The sequence below is a fragment of the Phyllobates terribilis genome, unplaced genomic scaffold (assembly GCF_046119375.1).
Source record: "Phyllobates terribilis strain yellow unplaced genomic scaffold, ASM4611937v1 Scaffold_8__6_contigs__length_399053987, whole genome shotgun sequence".
NCBI classification, from domain to species: domain Eukaryota; kingdom Metazoa; phylum Chordata; class Amphibia; order Anura; family Dendrobatidae; genus Phyllobates; species Phyllobates terribilis.
Window position 1 is genome coordinate 111,620,162 of NW_027362768.1, and position 26,288 is coordinate 111,646,449.

The window sequence follows — 26,288 nt, forward strand, 5'->3', positions numbered from 1 at the left end:
TATTAATAAAAATGTCATCTTGTCGCACATAAAATAAGCCCTCACCCGGCCCCAGGTCCCAAAAAATGGAGATGCTACGGGTCTCAGAAAATGGTGATTTATTATTCTTTTAACAAACTTTGGATTTTTTTTCACCACCTAAATAAGAATGAACCTATACATGTTTGGCATCTACAAACTCATAATGACCTGGGGAATCCTAATCGCAGGTCAGTTTTAGCATTTAGTGAACATGGTAAAAAAAACAACAACTGTGGAATTGCACTTTTTTTGCAATTTCACTGCACTTAGAATTTTTTCCCATTTTCCAGTACATGATATGGTAAAACCAATGGTGGTGTTCAAAAGTACATCTTGTTCCTCAACAATTAAGTCCTCACATGGCCATATTGACCAAAAAATAAAAAAGTTATTGCTCTGGGAAGAAAGCGAGCAAAAAACAAAAGGGCAAAAAGGAAAATGGCCCGGGGGTAAAGGGGTTAAGGGTATCGGAAAGGCCTCTGTGGAACTGGCACCTGAGAGCTGCATCGTTCCAAAGAGCTTCAGTGAACCACTGCCAGAACTCAGTACAGTAGTCCTCAGTTGTGCGACCCCTTTGTGCCATGATTTTAGCCTCAGCAACCTGGATTCTGTTGGGTTCATCATATATCAAACCTAAACTGTCGAAAAAGGCGTCAACAGAAAATCATTCTGGGAATTGTGGGGACAAGGAAAATGCCCTGGTCTGAGAATCCCCTAGCAGTAGGGACATGTTTATTCCCACCCGATGGAAATAACCTACAGCGTTCACTGAATACCCTAAACTTGTCTTTCTCTCCTGAAAATTTATCAGGGAGGGCCATTAAAGGTTCGGTAGAGACCAACTGTACATCAGAGGGTAATAACGTCACAGCCACAAGTGGCAGTGGAGTACTATAGAAGTGTTATGAACTGCTACAAACACTAAGGAAAGATAGGAAAACTGTCCCTACAATAGGACTAAGCTGATTCCCTACGATGCAGCGGGGGACCTGTTCCTTGTGAACAGACCCGCCTAAGTCCTCGGCTAGTCTGAATGCAGACCTATAGATATAAGGGAGGGGTCCCTACAAGAACTAAGGACTGGGATATAGTTGGACACCTCCTAGCAGAAATTGTAGCAGAGCAAAGACAAACAAACAAACAGAAATACTAGTGGTCAAAAGACCAAGCAAACTACAGAGTAAGGTACAAGGCACCTGGCTAGCTTAAGAGTAAATGAAACACTGAAGTCCAGCAAGGCCAGGAGGGCGGAGCTGGATTATACAGGCAAAAAGTCATGTGACCAGCTAAATAGAAAAAACTAACAGGAGGGTTCTAACAGTACCCCTTCTTCTATGAGGATCCTCCGGATCCTCCAGGCCCAGGTCTATCAGGAAACCTCCTGTGAAACGCTCCGACAAGTCTAGGAGCAGAGACATCATCCGCCCTTACCCAGAAGTTATCCTCAGTACCGAAACCTTTCCAAGCGACGGGATACTGCAATCTCCCTCTATGCCATCTAAAATTAAGAATGCGAGAAATTTCATATTCACCGTCTTCCTCCACCGGAGGAACAGAGACAGTGGCGTCCCTATCAGAAACATCAGCTTTTTTCAATAAGGAAACATGAAACACCAGATTAATCTTCCAGGAGGTAGGAACCTCCAACCTAACAGCAGATTGGTTAACTACCTGAAGCACCTTAAACGGACCCACAAACTTCGGGCCCAATTTCTTAGAAGGAATCCTCAACCACAGATTCCTAGAGGACAACCAAACCATGTCACCAACAGTAAACAAAACCTCTTGACGTTTCCTGTCAAAGTACCTCTTGGATTTTTTGTTAGCCTCTTGAAGGTTGCGACGTACATCAGTCCAAACTCTCTCCAAATCACCGGAAAAATTCTCCTCCTCCGGCACAGCCGATACCAATTTGGAGAATGACCCAAACGACGGATGTCTCCCAGTACAACAAAAAAAAGGAGAACACTCAGCAGAAGAGGATGTATGGTTGTTAAGAGCAAATTCAGCCAGTGGCAGAAACTCAGACCACCCCTCTTGATTGTCAGCCACAAAACAACGCAAAAACTGTTCAACATCCTGGTTCTTTCTTTCTGTCTGTCCATTAGACTCAGGATGATAACCAGATGAAAATGACAAATGGACTCCCAACCTGTCACAAAAGGCATGGCAAAAACGAGCCACGAACTGAGGTCTCCTATGGGAAACAATGTCGGTAGGAACGCCATGGAGCCTGACAATTTCTTTAACAAAAGCCTTAGCGAGTGTCTTGGCGCAGGGCAGTTTGATGAAGGGAACCAAGTGACACATCTTGCTAAAACGGTCCACGACCACCCAGATAACAGTGAAACCCTCAGAGGCAGGAAGGTCAGTAATAAAATCCATAGCAAGATGCGTCCAATGAGCACTAGGAACCTTCAGAGGGCAAAGCAACCCAGCAGCAGGAGCATGTGAAGACTTAGATCTAGCACACACAGTACATTGACGCACCCACTTAATGACTTCCTTCTGCCACCCAGGCCACCAAAAACTGCGACCTACAAGTCTCTTAGTCTCCGAAATTCCTGGATGACCTGCCAGCCGAGACTCATGACACTCCACAAACAAATCTCTCCTAAAGTTCCTAGGCACAAACAACCTCCCATGGGGAGTGTTAGATGGGGAATCCTCTTGGGCTTTCAGAATCCCATCTTTCAAAACGGAGTCCAATGCTGCTATCACAACACCTTCCTGGAAAATGCTCTCCTCCTCCTCGGTACCAACCATGGGAGAAAAACTGCGAGATAAAGCATCAGCTTTTACATTCTTGGTACCCGGGATGTAAGTAACAGAAAAATTAAACCGCGAAAAAAAAAGTGCCCACCTAGCTTGACGGGCATTCAAGCGCTTGGCAGCATCAAGATAGATCAGATTCTTATGATCAGTAAAAACCTGAATGGGAAATTTAGCACCTTGCAAGAGATGACGCCAATGTTCAAATGCGAGTTTAATCGCCAGCAATTCCCGATTACTGACATCGTAATTAAGTTCGGTCTCAGAAAATTTTTGGGAAAAAAAAAGCACAGGGATGTACTCCATCCTTGTTTTCCTGAGACAAAACAGCACCGACCCCCACCAAAGAAGCATCAACCTCGATCAAAAAAGGCTTGGTCTCATCAGTCTGCATAAGGATGGGGGCTGAACTGAACCTCTCCTTGAGATACACAAAAGCTTCAATGGCCTCAGTAGTCCACTGGACCGTATTCGCACCTTTCCTGGTGAGATCGGTCAGCGGCTTAACAATTATAGAAAAATTCTTAATGAATTTTCTGTAATAATTGGCGAAACCCAAAAATCTCTGTATTGGTTTCAAACCAATAGGCCTAGGCCATTCCTGAACTGCCTGAACCTTCACAGGGTCCATCTCAAAGCCCTCGCTGAAGATAATGTAGCCCAAAAAACTAATTCTCTGCACAGCGAACTCACATTTCTCCAGCTTAGCAAAAAGTGAATTGTCGCTTAACAACTGCAATACCTCACGTATGCTCTGCCAATGAGACTCCAGATCCGGCGCAAAAATCAAAATGTCATCCAAATACACCACCACATTCTTACCGATCAACGGTCTTAGGATATCATTAATAAGGTTCTGAAAAAACGCTGGTGCGTTGGTAAGACCAAAGGGCATAACCAGATTCTCAAAATGACCCACTGGAGTGTTAAAAGCAGTTTTCCACTAATCACCTTCCTTCATACGTAATAAATTGTATGCCCCCCCGGAGATCAATCTTAGAGAACCACTTGGTCCCCACTAACTGGTTGAACAAGTCAGGAATTAATGGCAGTGGGTAGGAATTGCTTACTGTAATTTTATTAATTTCGCGGAAGTCCAGACATGGACGTAAACCGCCGTCCTTTTTTTTACAAAAAAGAATCCAACAGCCACAGGTGACTTAGAAGGTCTAATGTGACCGGCGGCCAAGCTTGTCTGTATGTATTCCTCCAAGGCCTTTCTCTCAGGGATAGTAAGATTAAATAAGCGACTCTTGGGAAGAGTTGCTCCAGGGACAAACTCAATTGTACAATCATAGTCCCTATGAGGAGGCAAAACTTGCGACTCCTCCTCAGAAAAAACCTTCCAAAAATCCTGAATAGGTACAGGTAATTCCCCTCTTTCCACAGCAGCAATGCGACCGTTGCATCAATTATCATAACACTTAGGACTCCAAGACTTAATTTCATTGGTAGACCAGTCCAGTAAAGGATTGTGCAATTTTAACCAAGGTAACCCCAAAACCACTGGAGCAGGCAAATTATTTAATACCGCCAAATCCAAATTCTCTTGGTGGATACCATTAATGGTGAGGGGAAATTCTAAAACCTTGTGAGTAATACCTTTCAAGGGAGAGCCATCAACAGCAACCACAGAAATAGGAGATGACAAAAGTTTGGATTCTAATTTAAATTTTTCCAAAAAACCCTCATCAATCACATTGAGTGTAGAACCACAATCCACAAATACCCGAAATTCAATCAACTCCTCCTGGAATGAGGTGCATCCAGAAAGAAATACTCCTTTTGAGTTTAAACCAGCTATGTGGGCGTAACTGACCTCTTTTTTGTTTTCTTTGTTCAAACGAAGCACACAGTTCTTAATAAAGTGGTCAGATTTACCGCAACAAAAACACAATCCTTTAGCAAACCTGCGGTCTTTTTCCTGAGAGTGGGGTGACATCGCCCCAATTTCCATCGGTTCTCCACCCTCCGAACAGACCCTCTGAAAACTAGGAGCTGCCATAGCAGTAGATTTCTCTTCATTACTCCTAGCACGCAGTCTCCTGTCCACACGTATGGCTAATTGCATTGCGTCCTGCAAGGTTCCAGGTTTTGGGAAGGCAATCAGCAGATCCTTAACCCTTTCACCTAGACCATCAAGAAACAAACATTTTAATGCTGAGTCATTCCATTCCACTTCAGCCGACCATCTTCTGAAGTATGTACAATAATTTTCCACATCACCTGATCCCTGCTTCAAATGTCTTAATTCAGTTTCAGCAGATGAGACTCGAACAGGATCATCATACAACAACCCTTTGCGCAAAAGTGACATTATAAACCCAATGCGCTGTGATTCATTCCCCGAGGATCTGGGTCTTAAACGAAAATATAATAAACAAGCTTTTTTAAAGGAAAAAAAATCTTGCCGTTTACCATAAAAAAAATCTGACAGTCCTACCTTCGGTTCGACAAAATACGCTCCAGGACAGCTACTCACGTGTTGCTGGAGCTCGGCCACCTCCAAAGACAGTCCCTGCAGGCGTTGAGCCAACTCCTGAACCGACGCCATGCTGAAATCAGGATTTCTTTCCTTAGAGTGTTTTATTTTTTGGGCTGGACTTACTGTTATGAATTGCTACAAACACTAAGGAAAGATAGGAAAACTGTCCCTACAATAGGACTAAGCTGATTCCCTACAATGCAGCGGGGGACCTGTTCCTTGTGAACAGACCCGCCTAAGTCCTTGGCTAGTCAGAACGCAGACCTATAGATATAAGGGAAGGGTCCCTACAAGAACTAAGGACTGGGATATAGTTGGACACCTCCTAGCAGAAATTGTAGCAGAGCAAAGACAAACAAACAAACAGAAATACTAGTGGTCAAAAGACCAAGCAAACTGCAGAGTAAGGTACAAGGCACCTGGCTAGCTTAAGAGTAAATGAAACACTGAAGTCCAGCAAGGCCAGGAGGGCGGAGCTGGATTATATAGGCAAAAAGTCATGTGACCAGCAAAATAGAAAAAACTAACAGGAGGGTTCTAACAAGAAGGTCTTCAAGTTAATTATCTGACCCTGCAATTGACATTGTGATGACTCCAAACTAGTCTGGCATTCTTTAGCCAGATCCTGAGTCATCTGCGTCAAATTTGCCACCTGTTCACAGAGCATGTGAACAGGTTCCATACTGGCAAAAAAGAAAAACGTATTGGCCAGACGTAATGTGACGCTGAGTTACTTCTCACAGCCAAGTCGTAAAATGGGATAGTCAAGGAGTCCAAGGTCAAAAGCCAGGAGGGTACATCATAAAGAGAAGGAAGAGACAAAGACGTAGTCAGGTAATATTCCAAGGTAAGAATACCAGGAGGATAGCGGATCAGAGCAGAAGAGGTTAAACAGGCACACGGTCAGAATGAGGTCCAAGGTCAGGCAACAAAAGATCTACAATCAGAACGCAAGGCACAGATAGACAAACCACACAGAACCTGAATGTACGTCTGGCAGAGATCTGGGAGTAACAGCCCAGTTACAGCAAGTAGCCTGGCAATAAACTAGATCAATGAACACTTGGAGACAGCCAGCTTCTCCCAGTCTCAGATTGGATGGACGAGCTGTCAATCAACACATTGACAGCTCAGCACACCCCTGCACCAGACTGGATGACTGAGCTGTCAATCAAAGTACTGACAGCATTAGCATGTCCCTGTACCAGACTGGATGGCTGAGCTATCAATAACTGCATATCAGACACACTGAGGGGTTTTATATTTACAGTTGATAGCGCAGTCTTAAAGGGAACCTGACTGCTGATACATGCTGTTCGATCTATGGGAAACATGTAACAGACAATGGCTGCATGATTCCAGCTAGCCATGTTTGACTCTGGAAAACTGTGGTGCCGCCAGTGGATGAGCTGCACAGGAGACTAGTCAGACGGGCAGGTCTCCAGTGAATTCTCCCCTCCCACTTCCCTAAAGTGACAAGTCTACTTATACAGACAGAGATCTGTCACTCCAGGGGAGTGAGTGGGGAGAAGGTGCAAGGGACCTGCCTGTCTGACTTCAGCTATGCTATAACTTCTTTAACCCCTTAATGACCAAGTCTAGTTGGACAATAGTGAAGCACTATTTTTTCAATTATTTATGTAGTTTTATTCAAATAACTTTATGGGATATTGTTTTCAGGGGCACATGATTAAATAATTTTTATACAATTCATTTTTCACCCTGCATAACCACTTATATTACATTTTAAGTTATTACAGTTGTGTGGATGCTTAAAGAAGTTGTGCACTACTGTAGACTACCCCCCCAATGTATCCCCCGGGTAAGCTAAGACTTTTTGTAAATACCTTCCGTTGCAGAAAATGCCTGTGAGCGGCGCTATCGGTGGCCGCTCACAGGCATCACGTGACCCCACGCTGACGTCACGACAAGTGAGGCATGACTCAGCGCTGGGGTCCCCGCGGTGGCTGCTGGGTTATGGGTGGGGTTACCCCCCCATGTCACACTCAGCATCCACCGCGCGCTTTCCAAATGAATGGGGAGAGGCAGAGTGCGCGGTGGATGCCGGGTGTGACATGGGGGGGGTAACCCCGCCCACAACCTGGCATCCACCGTGGAACCAGGAAGAAAAAGACTCCCGTCTGCTGCCAACACTTGTTGTAACATCAGCGGATGCGAAAGCCGGCAGCAGCCGGGGGTCACGTGATGCCTGTGAGTGGCCAGCGATAGCGCCGCTCACAGGCATTATCTGCAAAGGAAGGTATTTACAAAATGTCTTAGGGGCCCCGGGGGGATACATTGAGGGGGTAATCTAAAATAGTGGATAACCCCTTTAATAATTGTAGGTTTTTTCTTTGATGTAATGTACTCACAAAATAGGTATTTACTCTAAATAATGTATTTTTGCAATTTATTAGCAGATTTTTTTTTAAATATGTTTTTTCATTAATTTTTTATAATATTTCTTTTTAATCCTACTAAAATATTAAAGTACTAAAAAAACACCCTATATGGATTCTGCATAATGTAACACTTAAAGGTAAGAATACATCTGTCTCTGGTCCAATGCTGATTTATTAGTCAGGACATGATTTTTTAGCCAATTGTATTAAACATAGCTTGCAATCTTGTGCCAATGTGGTGTAACTACACGGACAACCCCTTTCTCATCTGTTACAGTGGGGAAAAAAAGTATTTAGTCAGCCACCAATTGTGCAAGTTCTCCCACTTAAAAATGTGAGAGGCCTGTAATTGACATCATAGGTAGACCTCAACTATGAGAGACAAAATGAGAAAACAAATCCCGAAAATCACATTGTCTGATTTGGAAAGAATATTTTTTCAAATTTTGGTGGAAAATAAGTATTTGGTCAATTACAAAAGTTCATCTCAATACTTGGTTATATATTCTTTGCTGCCAGTGACAGAGGTCAAACGTTTTCTGTAAGTCTTCACAAGGTTGGCACACACTGTTGCTGGTATGTTGGCCCATTCCTCCATGCAGATCTCCTCTAGAGCAGTGATGTTTTGGGGCTGTCACTGGGCAACAGGGACTTTCAACTCCCTCCAAAGGTTTTCTATAGAGTTTAGATCTGGAGACTGGCTAGGCCACTCCAGGACCTTGAAATGCTTCTTACGAAGCCACTCCTTCGTTGCCCTGGCGGTGTGCTTGGCATCATTGTCATGCTGAAAGACCCAGCCACGTTTCATCTTCAATGCCCTTGCTGATGGAAGGAGGTTTGCACTCAAAATCTCATGATACATGGCCCCATTCATTCTTTCATCCATACACGGATCAGTTGTCCTGGTCCCTTGGCAGAGAAACAGCCCCAAAGCATGATGTTGCCACCCCCATGCTTCACAGTAGGTATGGTGTTCTTTGTATGAAACTCAGCATTCTTTCTCCTCCAAACACGACGAGTTGTGTTTCTACCAAACAGTTCTACTTTGCTTTCATCTGACCATATGACATTCTCCCAATACTCTTCTGGATCATCCAAATGCTCTCTAGCAACCTTCAGATGGGCCTGGACATGTAATGACTTAAGCAGGGGGACACGTCTGGCACTGCAGGATCTAAGTCCCTGGCGACGTAGTGTGTTACTGATGGTAGCCTGTGTAACATTGGTCCCAGCTCTCTGCAGGTCATTCACTAGGTCCCCCCATGTGGGTCTGGGAATTTTGCTCACCGTTCTTGAGATCATTTTGACCCCATGGGGTGAGATCTTGTGTGGAACCCCAGATCGAGGGAGATTATCAGTGGTCTTGTATGTCTTCCATTTTCTAATTATTGCTCTCACATTTGATTTCTTCACATGCTTGCCTATTGCAGATTCAGTCGTCCCAGCCTGGTGCAGGGCTACAATTTTGTTTCTGGCGTCCTTCGACAGCTCTTTGGTCTTCACCATAGTGGAGTTTGGAGTGTGACTGTTTGAGGTTGTGAACAGGTGTCTTTTATACTGATAACAAGTTCAAACAGGTGCCAGTACTACAGGTAATGAGTGGAGGACAGAGGAGCCTCTTAAAGAAGAAGTTACAGATCTGCGAGAGACAGAAATCTTGCTTGTTTGTAGGTGACCAAATACTTATTTTCCATCAAAATTTGAATAAAAATGATTTCCAAATCAGACAATGTGATTTTCAGGATTTGTTTTTTTATTTTGTCTCTCATAGATGAGGTCTACCTATGATGTCAATTACAGGCCTCTCTCATCTTTTTAAGTGGGAGAACTTGCCCAATTGGTGGCTGACTAAACACTTTTCCCACTGTATATTCCCCCATGTAAAATAAAACAGGCTATACACCAGTGCTGGCAACATTGCAGAGACATTGGTGCCAGGTCTCCCAGAGCTTGCATCATGTTGTTATGCCACGTGATCTTTGCAGCCAATCATTGGCCGCTAATGGCCCACTATACTTTCTCTTCCTTCAGGCGAAACTGACATCCGGAAGAAGTGAGAGATGCTGCTGATCTCTGACTTCTTATAAATGACAGTTGCATCTAAAGCTAGTGAAAATAAAGTGGCCCATTATCGGCCGCTGATTGGCTGAAGGTCTCAGGTAGCGTAACAAGGTCACTCAAGCCCCAGAAGACCCATCAATGATGTGGCTGGAATGGCCCGGAGGTTAGTATAGCCTGCTTTCTTTCTACATGTGGGAATAAAGGCCCACCTCCCTGTTCTGCGTATAGGCAGTTTGACAGACAGGAGAGCAGGATCAGAGAGAAAAAGACACTCCCCAGTTCTGGTAATCCGTCTCAGAATCTCTGTGCTACAGACGGATTACATTTTACATCAAGAAGTGTTCACAGCAAGTTACACTAGAGGGGGACACCTTGTGGTTTCCACTTTTTCAGTATTTTTTTTTTTGGGGGGTTGGTAAGAGAACATCATTTTTTAAAATAAGCGATCTGAAAATTGTCTACTTAACACATTATCTGTCAAATGAGATCAGGTTGCCTGAATGTACAGTGACCATTTTAAAAATTGAAATATTTTAAAATTCCAGACCTGTTATATTAGAAAAAAATGTTTAAATAATGACTTTATACAACAGGAATGGTGAGCGTTCTCGTGTGCTCTGAACATTTTTATGGTGAAGCGGAGTGCAATGTTATAATCTTTGAAGGCATTACAAGTAAGGTCATCTCATCTACATAATTGTGCAGTCTGTGCTCATATGACTGTGAAATTATTTAAAAAAAATATAGTACTTTATGCAATGCAGCCAGCTGCTGAAAGTAAAACTCGTTCAGTAGAGGAATTTGCTCATTAGCCCTTCCATTGCTTGTGTGCCTTCAGCCATGTGGCCTTGACCTAAAGTCTGTGATCACTCTTTTCCTATAATAGAATTTCAGAGATAAAATTACATTCTTCCATCTTGGTTGCCATCTGTTACATCAAATTTATTTTCAACATATGTTAATAAAATATGATGAACTATCACTTATTACTTAGCTCACATACTGAGCAAAATCTTTAGCTAATACATGGACTTTCAAAGATAACAGTGAACTATACTCTACAGATGACTGTAAGTGCAAGGGCAAAGTGAAGCAGTTGCCCATAAGAACAACTCAGATTGTTGCTGTTAAAAATTAGCACAGGTATCTGTCGCAATGGGCACTTTTTCCTTGTACTACTTTTGATAAAACTCCTCCATGGCTTTATTCATTATCTAAGGGACTGCTGGAGATAGCTAAGTCCTGTACTCAGATATATCAGCCCCATGGATAATGATTAGACCAGTCACACACATGCAAAGTTTTTGCACTATTCCAACAGGGAACTTCAGAGCCCAGTTTTCGGAATCTGTGGGGATCCTGGCAATGGTAATGCCTATTGATCAGAAAGTTATCATCACCTATCTGGTGGATAGGCAATACCTTGTTGCTAAGTTGTTCCAACCCCTTGAAAGAAACACAAAATTTTGTACCTAAAAGACTTGAACCTTCATTAAATTTCTTCACCAACTCCTCCTTCTCAAAATGGCTATGTGCCATTGGGGCTCTCCTCTTGAAACGAAGACGTTCTACATCATACCTAACATCCAGGCAATCCCTGCATGTGTCACAGCTGTCTAACAGCCGTGACACTTGCAGCCGCGGTGACAGTAAAAGAAATGCCGAGCACGGCAAAATACTCGGTGAGCACCCGAGCGTGCTCGCCGAAAGGGTTAATGAGACGTAGTCGCTCAACCCTAAACCAGTCACCAGTTTTCCCAATATAAGCTAAAGGCACCACATTTAACACCTCTTTTACCGCAGTAGAGCAACCAGCATATAAGCCTCCAACTTCCACTGCATATATACACTACCGTTCAAAAGTTTGGGGTCATTTAGAAATGTCATTGTTTTTTAAAGAAAAGCACATTTTTTTTCAATGAAGCTAACATTAAATGAATCAGGAATACACGCTATACATTGTTAATGTGGTAAACGACTATTCTAGCTGCAAACATCTTGTTTTTATTGCAATATCTACATAGGTGTATAGAGGCCCATTTCCAACAACCAACACTCCAGTGTTTTAATGGTACATTGTGTTTGCTAACTGTGTAAGAAGGCTAATTGATGTTTAGAAAACCCTAGAAAACCCTTGCACAAGTATGTTAGCCCAGCTGAAAACGGTTTGGCTGATTTGAGAAGCTATAAAACTGACCTTCCTTTGAGCTAGTTGAGAATCTGGAGCATTACATTTGTTTGTTCTATGAAACTCTCAAAATGGCCAGAAAAAGAGAACTTTCATGTGAAACTCGACAGTCTATTCTTGTTCTTAGAAATGAAGGCTATTCCATGCGAGAAGTTGCCAAGAAACTGAAGATTTCCTACAACGGTGTGTACTACTCCCTTCAGAGGAGAGCACAAACAGGCTCTAACCAGAGTAGAAAGAGAAGTGGGAGGCCCCGCTGCACAACTGAGCAACAAGACAAGTACATTAGAGTCTCTAGTTTGAGAAATCGACGCCTCACAGCTCCTCAACTGGCAGTTTCATTAAATAGTACACGCAAAACGCCAGTGTCAATTTCTACAGTGAAGAGGCGACTCCAGGATGCTGGCCTTCAGGGCAAAATGGCAAAGAAAAAGCCATATCTGAGACTGGCTAATAAAAGGAAAAGATTAATATGGGCAAAAGAACACAGACATTGGACAGAGGAAGATTGAAAAAAAGTTTTATGGACAGATGAATCAAAGTTTGAGGTGTTTGGATCACACAGAATAACATATGTTAGACTCAGAAAACTGAAAAGATGCTGGAAGAGTGCCTGACGCCATCTGTCAAGCATGGTGGAGGTAATGTGATGGTCTGGGGTTGCTTTGGTGTTGGTAAAGAGGGAGATTTGTACAGGGTAAATGGGATTTTGAATAAGGAAGGCTATCACTCCATTTTGCAATGCCATGCCATACCCTGAGGACAGCGCTTGATTGGAGCCAATTTCATCCTACAACAGGACAATGACCCAAAGCACACCTCCAAATTATGCATGAACTATTTAGGGAAGAAGCAGGCAGCTGGTATTCTATCTGTAATGGAGTGACCAGTGGAGTCACCAGATCTCAACCTCATTGAGCAGTTGTGGGAGCAGCTTGACTGTATGGTACGCAAAAAGTGCCCATCAAGCCAATCAAACTTGTGGGAGGGACTTCAGGAAGCATGGGGTGAAATTTCTCAAGATTACCTCAGCAAATTAACAGCTAGAATGCCAAAGGTCTGCAATGCTGTAATTGCTGCAAAGGGAGCATTCTTTGACGAAAGCAAAGTTTGAAGGAGAAAATTATTCTTTCTAATAAAAATCATTATTTCTAACCTTGTCAATGTCTGGACTATATTTTCTAATCATTTTGCAAGTCATTTGATAAATAAAAGTATGAGTTTTCATGGAAAACGCAAAATTGTCTGGGTTACCCCAAACTTTTGAACGGTAGTGTATATAGATATACAGTACAGACCAAAAGTTTGGACACACCTTCTCATTTAAAGATTTTTCTGTATTTTCATGACTTTGAAAATTGTACATTCACACTGAAGGCATCAAAACTATGAATTAACACATGTGGAATTATATACTTAACAAAAAAGTGTGAAACAACTGAAAATATGTCTCATATTCTAGGTTCTTCAAAGTAGCTACCTTTTGCTTTGATGACTGCTTTGCACACTCTTGGCATTCTCTTGATGAGCTTCAAGAGGTAGTCACCGGAAATGGTTTTCACTTCACAGGTGTGCCCTGTCAGGTTTAATAAGTGGGATTTCTTGCCTTATAAATGGGGTTGGGACCATCAGTTGTGTTGTGCAGAAGTCAGGTGGATACACAGCTGATAGTCCTACTGAATAGACTGTTAGAATTTGTATTATGGCAAGAAAAAAGCAGCTAAGTAAAGAAAAGCGAGTGGCCATCATTACTTTAAGAAATGAAGGTCAGTCAGTCTGAAAAATTGGGTAAACTTTGAAAGTGTCCCCAAGTGCAGTTGCAAAAACCATCAAGCGCTACAAAGAAACTGGCTCACATGAGGACCGCCCCAGGAAAGGAAGACCAAGAGTCACCTCTGCTTCTGAGGATAAGTTTATCCGAGTCACCAGCCTCAGAAATCGCAGGTTAACAGCAGCTCAGATTAGAGACCAGGTCAATGCCACACAGAGTTCTAGCAGCAGAAACATCTCTACAACAACTGTTAAGAGGAGACTTTGTGCAGCAGGCCTTCATGGTAAAAAAGTTGCTAGGAAACCACTGCTAAGGATAGGAAACAAGCAGAAGAGACGAGTTTGGGCTAAAGAACACAAGGAATGGACATTAGACCAGTGGAAATCTGTGTTTTGGTCTGATGAGTCCAAATTTGAGATCTTTGGTTCTAACCACCTTGTCTTTGTGCGACGCTGAAAAGGTGAACGGATGGACTCTACATGCCTGGTTCCCACCGTGAAGCATGGAGGAGGAGGCCTGTTGGTGTGGGGGTGCTTTGCTGTTGACACTGTTGGGGATTTATTCAAAATTGAAGGCATACTGAACCAGCATGGCTACCACAGCATCTTGCAGTGGCATGCTATTCTATCCGGTTTGCGTTTAGTTGGACCATCATTTATTTTTCAACAGGACAATGACCCCAAACACACTTCCAGGCTGTGTAAGGGCTATTTGACCAAGAAGGAGAGTGATGGGGTGCTACGCCAGATGACCTGGCCTCCACAGTCACCAGACCTGAACCCAATCGAGATGTTTTGGGGTGAGCTGGACCGCAGAGTGAAGGCAAAAGGGCCAACAAGTGCTAAGCATCTCTGGGAACTCCTTCAAGATTGTTGGAAGACCATTTCCGGTGACTACCTCTTGAAGCTCATCAAGAGAATGCCAAGAGTGTGCAAAGCAGTCATCAAAGCAAAAGGTGGCTACTTTGAAGAACCTAGAATATAAAACATATTTTCAGTTGTTTCACACTTTTTTGTTAAGTGTATAATTCCACATGTGTTAATTCATAGTTTTGATGCCTTCAGTGTGAATGTACAATTTTCATATTCATGAAAATACAGAAAGATCTTTAAATGAGTAGGTGTGTCCAAACTTTTGGTCTGTACTGTACATATATATATACACTGCTCAAAAAAGTAAAGGGAACACTCAAATAATACATCCTAGATCTGAATGAATGAAATATTCTCATTGAATACTTTGTTCTGTACAAAGTTGAATGTTCTGACAACAAAATTACACAAAAATCATCAATGGAAATCAAATTTATTAACCAATGGAGGCCAGGATTTGGAGTCACCCACAAAATTAAAGTGTAAAAACACACTACAGGCTGATACAACTTTGATGTAATGTCCTTAAAACAAGTCAAAATGAGGCTCAGTATTGTGTGTGGCCTCCACGTGCCTGTATGACCTCCCTACAATGCCTGGGCATGCTCCTGATGAGGTTGTGGATGGTCTCCTGTGGGATCTCCTCCCAGACCTGGACTAAAGCAACCGCCAACTCCTGAACAGTCTGTGGTGGAACATAACGTGCTGTATATATAAAAAGATTATTATTTATTATTAAACATTGGCTGCGCTAGGTGTGAGGCTGAACAATACCTGTGGCCCAGGGAGGTGTAAAATTGAACAAGCTCTGAGCAACTCAATGGCAGACCATAGTGTGAAAATAAATACAAACTCAGTGCACTGCCAGTGTCTTAGAAAAACTATTTCTGAACAATTCACCTTCCCCCATTGTTACATTTGTAATTCTGGTTAATATGGTTTCACATATGTCTTGCATTGGTGGCCTGTGTTCATAATTTTGTGGTGGAAGCAAAAGCTGAACTTTGGGATCCTAAAAAAACGCACCAAAAAATGCTTCAAAACCTGCGTTTTTACAGCAGCTTCTTCCCTGCTAAGAGGTCAGGTTTTGCTGCAGAAAAAATATGCTGGAAAAACACCTAGTGTTAACATAGCCTAAGACAGAAGGCAGCACTCACCAATCCTTGTAAATCTCTGGACCCACTGAAGCGTTCTGCTGAGCGTGAAACAGCTGTCATCCGTTTTTCTTTCCCCACACCACTTGCCTGCCCCCAACATGTCCCGCATTAAGGAATAAAAGACTGGTGAGTGCTGCTTTCTTTCTTATTCTCTACGCATGCATTATGGACTTTTGAAGCTTAGCACCACCATTAATCTTGATTGACCGCAGTGGTTTATAAGAGGGTGCTACCTCTTCTGTCTTTATAAATATACAATATGGTGCCTTAGACGTCTCCAGGATACCCACTTTAAAAAAGTTGCAATTACGTGGTAGTGGGTTTATACACTTTGATCAAATGTTAACTGAGTACCCTTATGTTAAATTTTTTAAATATCATGTTTTTGACATAATACAACAGTGTATAATATTTATATTTTTTAAGTTACAGTTTAATAAATGATGTCCTCTTCTTTGGATTAGTATTGGGGGGTAGACTATAATCTCCCAATACATGGGATTCCAAGAAATTGAACCTGCACCTATCCAACATTTTTAGCATGTAATTTTGATATGTCATAAATGTCTCAGATGGTAATACCCTTATAAGTTTTTTGTGGCCCTTAGGAATGATTCCATTTGAAGATGTGGCCCTTGGACCAGAGATGGTCGTTCAATCTTGGCATAGATTAGAACATTTTTTGGTAATCTAATGATGCCATCACAACCCTATGGCCGTATAAACGGCATATATAATGTAATGTATTGGTTAATATAAATATTGACTATCTTCTGCTCATTAATAAATGCCCAAAATGGCCTTAGATTTTTATTTCTGATTGCGGATGCTATATAATTCCATAAAGTGCAAAATGTAATAAATCAATCTAACTTTTGATTATGATAAATTAACCCCATCAGATTGTAAGTTTTTTTTGTTAAGAATTTTACAGATGGGAATACAAAAAACATATCGTACATTTTATCTTTATTTTTTGTGATGTTTTACACAATAAACCCATACAGTAGCATTGATTTTACTTAGATAAAATACATTTATAGCAATTTACAAAGTTTTAGAATTTTTGAAAACATTTGCATAACATTTTATTAAACACAATACTTTACATACGGGTCTTTTTTTTTTTGTTGAAAAACATAGTCATATTTTTTTTTTATATTCTTTATTCAATAAAGCACAGCCTCACAAAGAAATTAGTGCCCCCTTTAGCAAGTAAGAAAATTAGAAATTTAAAAAGATGTCATCTGGTACTTGATTGTTTCTAAATTAAGGTATTAGTAGAATGTAAACAAATGTGACATTTACAAAAGGCATTTTAGTTATCAAATATTCATGCAGATGTTTTCTTGAAACAACTGATATATCTTTTCTAAACTGATGTTTTACCATATAGTATTATTTTTATTATTATTATTATGTTACGCCCTCTATAAAAGAAAAAAAAAGAAGAAAAAAGTCAGTTTTGGCACTTTAAGTATAAAATGACTTACATGAACAAAGTCCATGTAAAGAGCACAGTTTCAGGGATTACTGAAACAATCAGAAATCATGTTTAAGACTTTGGAAAGAGTAGAAAAAAGTCACATACCTGATACACTGTACTAAGATTACAACTTTTTTTTTTTTAAGCTATGATTTAGGACCACCTTATAATCCACTGTCCAAATGAGGATCGATACAGGATGAATGTGGAAAAAGGACAATATAATTTTTCATTGGTAGTCAACATTGAGCCCATAAACAGTCTGTATAAACTCAATGCTAGGTACATAAAACATGGGCATCACATTCATTCTGGCCTACATCCACATTGGTCTTCATCTGTTGACATCATCCATGGCTGTTACAAAAATTTTGACAAAATTGAATTATCAATAATTTATTTTTTCTTTAATATTACTTTTACTGTTACCGCCCAAAGTCTGTAAGAAATGTTAAAAGTGCTTAGTCTAAAATTGAATCAAGGGGCAGTGTATCATGATACAGAATGTCGAATGTTGGACATTTGATAAAATGTGTCCATTCTGTATGATGGAGACGTCATCCAAAGAAACCTTCAGTGTAAACACATTACCATCCAAACTACTAGACTGAGACACACTTCTGTTTCTTTTTTTTGCACACATATGCCACACTATATACCACTAAACTTTTCCTTTTGCACCTATCGTCCACATTTTTGTAAACATGTGCTACCATTTCCAATGTTACTATAATCATTATAACTTTACATTTATACTTAGAAAATATAACTTCATCTTCTAGAATTTGGTCTGGCAGTGTTTTCTATATGTTTTCTCTATTTATTTTCGAGTTAACGTTGACCTTTGAAGATCACCGTGATGACTATATTACATACTTCTTCTTTAAACCCTGTATTTATGAGATTATGAAAGAGGAACAATCATGGAAAGTGGCAGGACATCCGGAACATGTGAATGTCTCCACTGCAGAGCACCTTTTTCTTTAGTATGATGTGCACTCTTAATAATAAGCAGATTAAAGCAGATTAAAGAAGAACTAGCTATCGAAAGAAAACAATTATACCATTGTAAGTGAATTACACCCACACTTTGTCAAAGTAAACCGTGAGGACAGATCTGCACAAAATTCTGGTAAAGTCAAGTGCAATTATTCCACAATAACAGAGCTAAATGTCGTATTCTGTACAAAGGCAGTCACTACTGTCCTAGCCGATGAACTGTTAAAAGAACTACATAGTAATAATGTGCTTATGCAGATATGCTAAGACTTGTAAAAAGGTACCACCACTCCCCATGTTAGTTCATATTCTGCAAAAGTAAATATTTTACATTAAAGAAAATGTTGCTTTAATATTATTATTTTTTTTTTGCAAATTGAAACAATTTTTGAGTTTAAGGACCAGAAAATTTAAGAATTGGCACATTCATGAAATAAAGTGTCAATGTTCCATTCCTTTTTTTCATTTAACCAATATCTATTTGCTTTCTAAGTACATCTTTTGAAAGTAATTGATTGTATGATGCTTTTATTCCTTCGCATTGGTTTCATGTATTTGCATTGTGCTTTCATTTTGTCCTATTCTGCACAAGTTTGTAATATTTCATTGTTCGTATTAGTATTCTTTATCCACAGACCATCTGACCATTTGTTATTTTGGCACGTGTAAGATCATTTTCTGCTTTTATCTCCAAACTAATAAGAGCACAAGCTTTATCAAAGTAGGATACACTCTAGAAAAAAAATCAGTGGAAACGTTGCTTATTTTTCCTCATTCTTTATATGTGCGTGTTGGCGATGTTCCCTTGTAAAAGATGTTCCGAGTGCTTTCTGGGCTGTTACTCCTCTCAGGGATTAAAATAATGTTGCCTTTTCTCCTTAGAGTAGAGTCACGACTTGATGATATAGATACAGTCTCTGAGCCAATTTCACTCCCTTCTACTGGTGTCACTCGTATTGTGGTTATTCCATGAAGAAGGTGATCATTATCAATGTTGCTTCTCTTTCTTTCAGTAGTGCCAAAAGTGTCTTTTAATGACTCACAACTTTCAGAGTCTCTGTTGAGGTCATTCAATTCATAAGCTTGACGCAAAGTCCCCTTCTCAGGAGCTTTCCATTTCCAGGACCCACTCCCTTCTCCCTCCATCGGCATTTGGATAATTGGCCTATTATTTTCAGGATGGGCTTCAATCCGGACAATATTCGTTGGTTCATGTTCTGTTAGAGCTTTGTACCTGATTGATCCTGTACAGCTGACTGTACTCCCCTCTGAACTTTTGGGGCTGCCTTGAAGCATCCCTTGCTGTTTTGACATGGCTATGACTTGCATTATTCTTGGTTGACTATTACTACGACAAGCAACACTTTTTTCCGCCACCTTTAGCCACTTTGATCTGGCAGAGCTACATTTCGGAGATGTAGTTATGATATTTTCATGGGTTTCTTCAGGAATATGTACTAGTTGAGAGGAACCTGGACGTGATTGTATAGACACTCTAGGTCCACCAGGGATACCGGTATTATTGCAGCCTGGTACACTTCCAGTTTGTAATTTAAGGTATGGATTTCCTGGTCCAATGTGGTCTCCATTAACACCAACCCTTACAGGCTCAGAGCTTGATCTCATTTCTATTATTCTTTGTGGTGAAAGTCCTGATTCAGTTTCAATGACCTGCAAAGATAATTTACGACTTTCATTCTTAGTCTTCCATTGAGATAATAGCTGTTTAGAACGGGCAGAGTCCATTGAAGCATGAATAGTTGCATTTCTTCTTTGTGGATCCTCTAATGATGGGGTATGGACTCTGGGCAAGGTATTGCTAAAAGTTACCATGTTCTCCTTGCCCATGGGACTTCGAGGAGTTATAACTTCTACATCTGTACTTGCTCTTTTAATGTTTGTCAAAGAACTTGATTCTCGGTTATTTCTGTTGAGGATACTTTCAGAAGGATGTGAAGAAAGGCCATCACTGCTACTTCCATTTTTCCCTGGTAATATCCTGCTTGCATCTTGACTAAGGTCTGTTAACGACCTCAATGGTTCCCTAAGTGGAGGAGGAGGAGGCTTCTGTGGAATGTTGTCTTCACTTGGCTGAAAGTTTCCAACAGCATAAAGGCCCTGAAAAATTAAATATTAATATTTTTATAATCTTAATGAAATGAGAAGAAAAATGTTGAAAAAAAACAAAAAAATACTAAAAAATGATGCGAATGCTTCAACTGTAAACAGAAAAAGAACAAAATAGAAATGTTATAATAAGACATCACATCTATCCAAAAGAAAACATTGATCCATATCAACTTCATTAATTACAAGAGTTTCGTTATTAAAGGGAATCTGTCATCTTCTAAAATACTTTTTACCTGCAGATCCAGTGATAATCTGTAGCTAAATAGCATTTTAAATGTTGTCTGAAAGGCTTACTAGACCAGCAGTTATCTGGAGAAAATGAAATTTTATTCTCCCTGCTGCTGCTCTTTTCCAATCATCAGGGTGGTGTAGGGAGCTGTATCAATCACTGATCTCTACAGAGTGAGTGCCCTGTTATTACTCCTCTTGCACTTTATAAAAAATGCAAAGCGCAATAGGGTCTTTTCCAAGTAATTTAGTGAGAAAAAAAGGGTTGAAGCTCACCTGAAAAGGTGGTGTATGACACAACCACTGATGAGGCAAAATGTCAGCGGCTGCAATATCCACGAGTGTTTTCAGAGAGATACCAGGATAGGGTGGATTTTTGATAAGCTCTGCTGATTTAGACACAATCCAAGAGATCGCAGGAAAAAGTGGTTTATTGTCAATGCGTTTCACAGTTCTTCTGACTCCTTCCTCAGGACAACTTCAAATGAGTGGTTGCTCTGAGGAAGGAGTGAGATGAACTCTGAAACGCGTTGACAGTAAACTACTTTTCCCTGAGAGCTTCTGGATCGTGTTTAAATCAGCAGCGCTCATCAAATATCCACCCTACCCTGGTATCTCCCCTTGCACTTTGACAGTCAGCTCTGCAGCGTGTGTGTGTGTGTGCAGCGTGTGCTGTGCAGCGTGTGTGTACAGTGTGTGTGTGCAGAGCAGGCTGTCAATCAATGTGAACGTCTAACAATTTGAAATCAGGAGTGAAAACAGAGTGCTCACTCTGTAGAGAGCAGTGACTGATACAGCTCCATGAATAGCCCCGATGACTGGAAACGGGCAGCTGCAGGGAGAAGATAACTACATTTTCCCCAAGTAGCCCTTCTTCCAGTAACACTTCCTAACATGATTTAAATGCTATTTACCTGCAGATTACTACTAAATCTGCAGGTGAATAGCATTTTAGGAGGTGACAGGTTCCCATTAAACGTATGAAAGCGAAAGCGTGAGTGGCTTTCACTTACAAAACATCTATTCGAATAGTTAAGCATGAAGTGCTCTTTATGGCAAAGTAGCAGTTTTATAGCTTACTCTTGTAAGCTATAAAACTCTGCGAAATAAAAGGTTATTACTACCTTTCTTTTGATACATGACTGTTGCCTTGTACAAAGAGATTTGTAAGTTATTATTATGGGCACCTAAAACCATTTATCTTTGTGATCACTCTCGAAAACATTTCATTTTCAAAAAGAAAGCATTTATTTTGTCCTGACATGTCTGTTTTACTAAAAAATTGCATACCCCATAAGAAAGTAAAAAAATAATGTAAATAGTCATTATCATTAACTAGAGGATAACCCTTCTCCATGCGCATTGCATGTTGAGATATACAGCTGACATTTGCCCGCAATTGGGATGAATAGAGCTTGCCATGATCAATACTGCCATCAGCAACTAAGTGATTGAACCAATATGGGGACCTCTCTCACTCCAACAACTTCCCCTCAACATGATTGTGTGATTAAGATGGGTATCTGCCAAGTCAACACACCTATTAAGCCATGCTGCAGCTTATGCGAAATTGCTAACAGGAAAATAGACTGCAATACAAATTTATTACAGTGCATTGTACCTGTAATAAAGCCGTCATAGACTTAGGTCTCCTACTGGAACAACAATAAAAAGAGATAAAAACAATTTGAATCACCCCCTTTTCTCATATGTAATATGAGAATGAAAATGAAAACAGCAACAAAAAATCTTTGATATTGTCATGATCATCTAAAAGTGAATTATCCCTAAGGGTATGTTCACACTCCACGTTTTGACAGCGTTTTTCATTATATTTTTCCTGCACATTTTTGCTACGAAAAATCCACCATTTTACTGTCTCAGCAATGTGAATGCAATTTCTGAAATTTCATGCACATTCTGCTTATATTTTCCTTGCATATTTTGAAGCAGTTTCAAATCTGCAGCACTTCAATTCTTTCTGTGTTTTTGCAGCTCTCTCACCCATTTTAATGAATGGGAAATTACAGTGGGTACAGAAAGTATTCAACAGCATAGGGAGTTGGCCACATCATGTTTTAACACAACATAGGTTAAGCAATAGTGTTGAGCGAGGATGCTCGACACTGCTCATTACTCGCCCGAGCATCTCACTACTCGGGATGTTCGGCGAGCACCGAGCATTTCCAGGTTACTCGGGCGGGAGCTCGGGTCTCCGCCCTGCACATTTGGTGCTCTTTACAGAGCCAATGAACATGCAGGGATTGCCAGTCAGTCACTGTAATGCCGCAGCCATGTTGTTTGTGGGCATTACAGTGATTGGCTGGCCGCACAGCGTCACCTCGAGTATTTAAAACCGGGCGCCGCCATCTTGGACACAGTCGCTCCGGATCAGACAGTGTAGGGTCAGTGCTGCTGAGCTAAGGAGAGATTTATACTCCGAAATAGTTAGTGTAGGGTCTCTAAAGCCAGCCAAATCAAACAAAAAGTCCTTCTCAGGACTAATATCCATCCCAGATATCAGGCAAGCAGGCTGTATAGGAGACGTAGTGGTTATACCAGCAAACGCTGCATTACAGTCCTGTGTGCTCCTGTTGGTCAAATTGCTAGACTTATCCCCCGGTCTCAGGGGCCAGGAAAAATCCTATTTTTTTTTCTTTTTTTTCATCTAAACCTTTTTATTTTTTCCCTCAGTCAGACTGTACAAATACGCGTCTTATTAACCTTTTGGTATCCCCCCCCCCCCAAAAAAAAAAATTGAGTGTGTCTGTGACTGTTCAGTACCAATATATCTGTTTAAAAGAGTCTGGTGTAGGCCACATAACTATAACTGTGGTTTTGCAGTTCCACGGTTCAAATCTCTGTATTATCCTGCTTTTGGCATTTTTTGCCATAAAAAAAACAGTAATAGTGTCTTCCTGACTGGTCAGACACCAATATATATGTTTAAAAGAGTCTGGTGTAGGCCAGAGAAATAGCACTGTGGTTTTGCAGTTCCACGGGTCAAATCTCTGTATTATCCTGCTTTGGGCATTTTTTGACATAAAAAAAAAAATGTAATAGTGTCTCCCTGACTGGTCAGACACCAATATATCTGATTAAAAGATTCTGGTGTACGCCACATAACTATAACTGTGGTTTTGCAGTTCCACGGGTCAAATCTCTGTATTATCCTGTTTTGGGCATTTTTTGCTGTAAAAAAAAAAGTGTAATAGTGTCTCCCTGACTGGTCAGACACCAATATATCTGTTTAAAAGATTCTGGTGTAAACCACATAACTATAACTGTGGTTTTGCAGTTCCACGGGTCAAATCTCTGTATTTTCCTGCTTTTTGCTGTAAAAAAAACTGTAATAGTGTCTCCCTGACTGGTCAGACACCAATATATCTGTTTAAAAGAGTTTGGTGTAGGCCAGAGAAATAGAACTGTGGTTTTGCAGTTCCATGGGTCAAATCCCTGTATTATCCTGCTTTTGGCATTTTTTGCCGTAAAAAACCCAGTAATAGTGTCTCCCTGACTGGTCAGACACCAATATATCTGTTTAAAAGATCTGGTGTACGCCACATAACTATAACTGTGGTTTTTCAGTTCCACGGGACAAATCTCTGTATTATCCTGCTTTTGGCATTTTTTGCCGTAAAAATACTGTAATAGTGTCTCCCTGACTGGCCAGACATCAATATATCTGTTTAAAAGAGTGTGGTGTAGGCCACATAACTATAACTGTGGTTTTGCAGTTCCACGGGTCAAATCTCTGCATTATCCTGCTTTTGTCATTTTTTGCTGTAAAAAAACAGTAATAGTGTCTCCCTGACTGGTCAGACACCAATATATCTGTTTAAAAGAGTCTGGTGTAGGCCACATAACTATAACTGTGGTTTTGCAGTTCCACGGGTCAAATCTCTGTATTATCCTGCTTTTGGCATTTTTTGGCATAAAAAAAACTGTAATAGTGTCTCCCTGACTGGTCAGACACCAATATATCTGTTTAAAAGAGTCTGGTGTAGGCCACATAACTATAACTGTGGTTTTGCAGTTTCACGGGTCAAATCTCTGTATTATCCTGCTTTTGGCATTTTTTGCTGTTAAAACAAACAGTAATAGTATCTCCCTGACTGGTCAGACCCCAATATATCTGTTTAAAAGATTCTGGTGTGCGCCACATAACTATAACTGTGATTTTGCAGTTCCACTGGTCAAATCTCTGTATTATCCTGCTTTTGGCATTCTTTGCCGTAAAAAATAACTGTAATAGTGTCTCCCTGACTGGTCAGACACCAATATATCTGTTTAAAATAGTCTGGTGTAGGCCAGAGAAATAGAACTATGGTTTTGCAGTTCCACGGGTCAAATCTCTATATTATCCTGCTTTTAGCAATTCGGCTGTTCGAGGTTATGTTCGATAACTGTTCGTGCACCAAAAGCATGTCCTGCATGTCTGGCGCTATTTAGAGCACCAATCATGTAGGGATTGTCTGCCACTCACTGTAATGCCACAGCCATGGTGGTTGTGGCATTACAGTGGTTGCCCAAATCGATGGGAACAGTGCTCACAGTGAAACATGAAAAGCCGGCAATTCAGCAGTGGCATACACCGGTACCCGACATTTTAGAACAGAAAGAGTAGAGTATCACACATAGATTAGATGGAAACATGTCAGTCACATATATAATAAGTACAGTGACAGTGTTGCTTACTGTACTTGTCATTTAGTGTTAAAGGATTTATTTAAAAAAATATTAGTGTTTTCATGCATCGTCTCTTTAAAAAAGCCGGCTGGCAATTCAGCATCGGCACCCAACAATTTATAACAGAAAGATAGAGCATCACACATAGATTAGATAGATAGAAACATGTCAGTCACATATATAAGAAGTACAGTGATAGTGTTGATTACTGTACTTGTCATTTAGTGTTAAAATAAAGGATTTATTAACAAAAAAATTGGCTTGGGGTTCCCCATAATTTTAGTCTCTAGCGGAGGTTAAGCAGATGGCTGGGGCAGATGTTTGAAGCCTAGGAAGGGGGTAATACCCACGGAGCTTCCCAGGCTACTAATATCAGCCCCCAGCTGAATACCTAGCCTTTACTAGCTATTAAAATGGGGACCCCCCCCAAAAAAATGACGTGGGGTCCCCCCTATTTTAATAGCTAGCAAAGGCTAGGCCGACAGCTGGGGGCTGATATAATAGCCCAGGAAGGGTGCCATGAATATTGGCCCCCTCCCAGGCTAGAAACACCAGCCGTCAGCCGCCCCAGAAATGGCGCATCCATAGGATGCGCCAATTCTGGCACTTAGCCTCGCTCTTCCCACTGCCCTGTAGCAGTGGCAGTGGGGTAATAGGGCTGGGGTTGATGTCAGCTTATAATGCTAGCTGACATCAAGTCCAGGTTAGTAATGGAGAGGCGTCTATAAGACACTCGCATTACTAACCCCATAGTCAAAGTTAAAAAAAAACACAAACACTCAGAATAAAGTCCTTTAATTGAAATAAACACACAATTCTTTATTGTTCTAAATTAAACCATACATACCATCACGCCCAGTCCAGCTGAAGCCAACGATCTCCTGCAATAAAAGTAAAATAATAAAGCAACATCATCCTTACCTTTCCATGGTTCCCACGACAGCTTCAGCTCTGCTACATTCACATGACAGGCTGGACCGCAGCAGAACGCTGCCATCCAGCTTGCCATGCGGTAGACACTGAGAAG

At 40.9% G+C, this 26,288-nt stretch overlaps 1 protein-coding gene across 1 annotated transcript in view; it reads right to left on the minus strand.

The window, feature by feature from the left end:
- Positions 1-17,122: 17,122 nt before the first annotated feature.
- Positions 17,123-26,288, minus strand: part of PLPPR4 (phospholipid phosphatase related 4) — a 182,666-nt gene continuing 173,500 nt past the window's right edge. Inside the window, exon 7 of the mRNA XM_073643229.1 lies at positions 17,123-20,332. Coding sequence (XP_073499330.1) covers positions 18,986-20,332 — 1,347 coding nt within the window. The 3' untranslated portion in view covers positions 17,123-18,985. The remainder of the gene's footprint in view (positions 20,333-26,288) is intronic.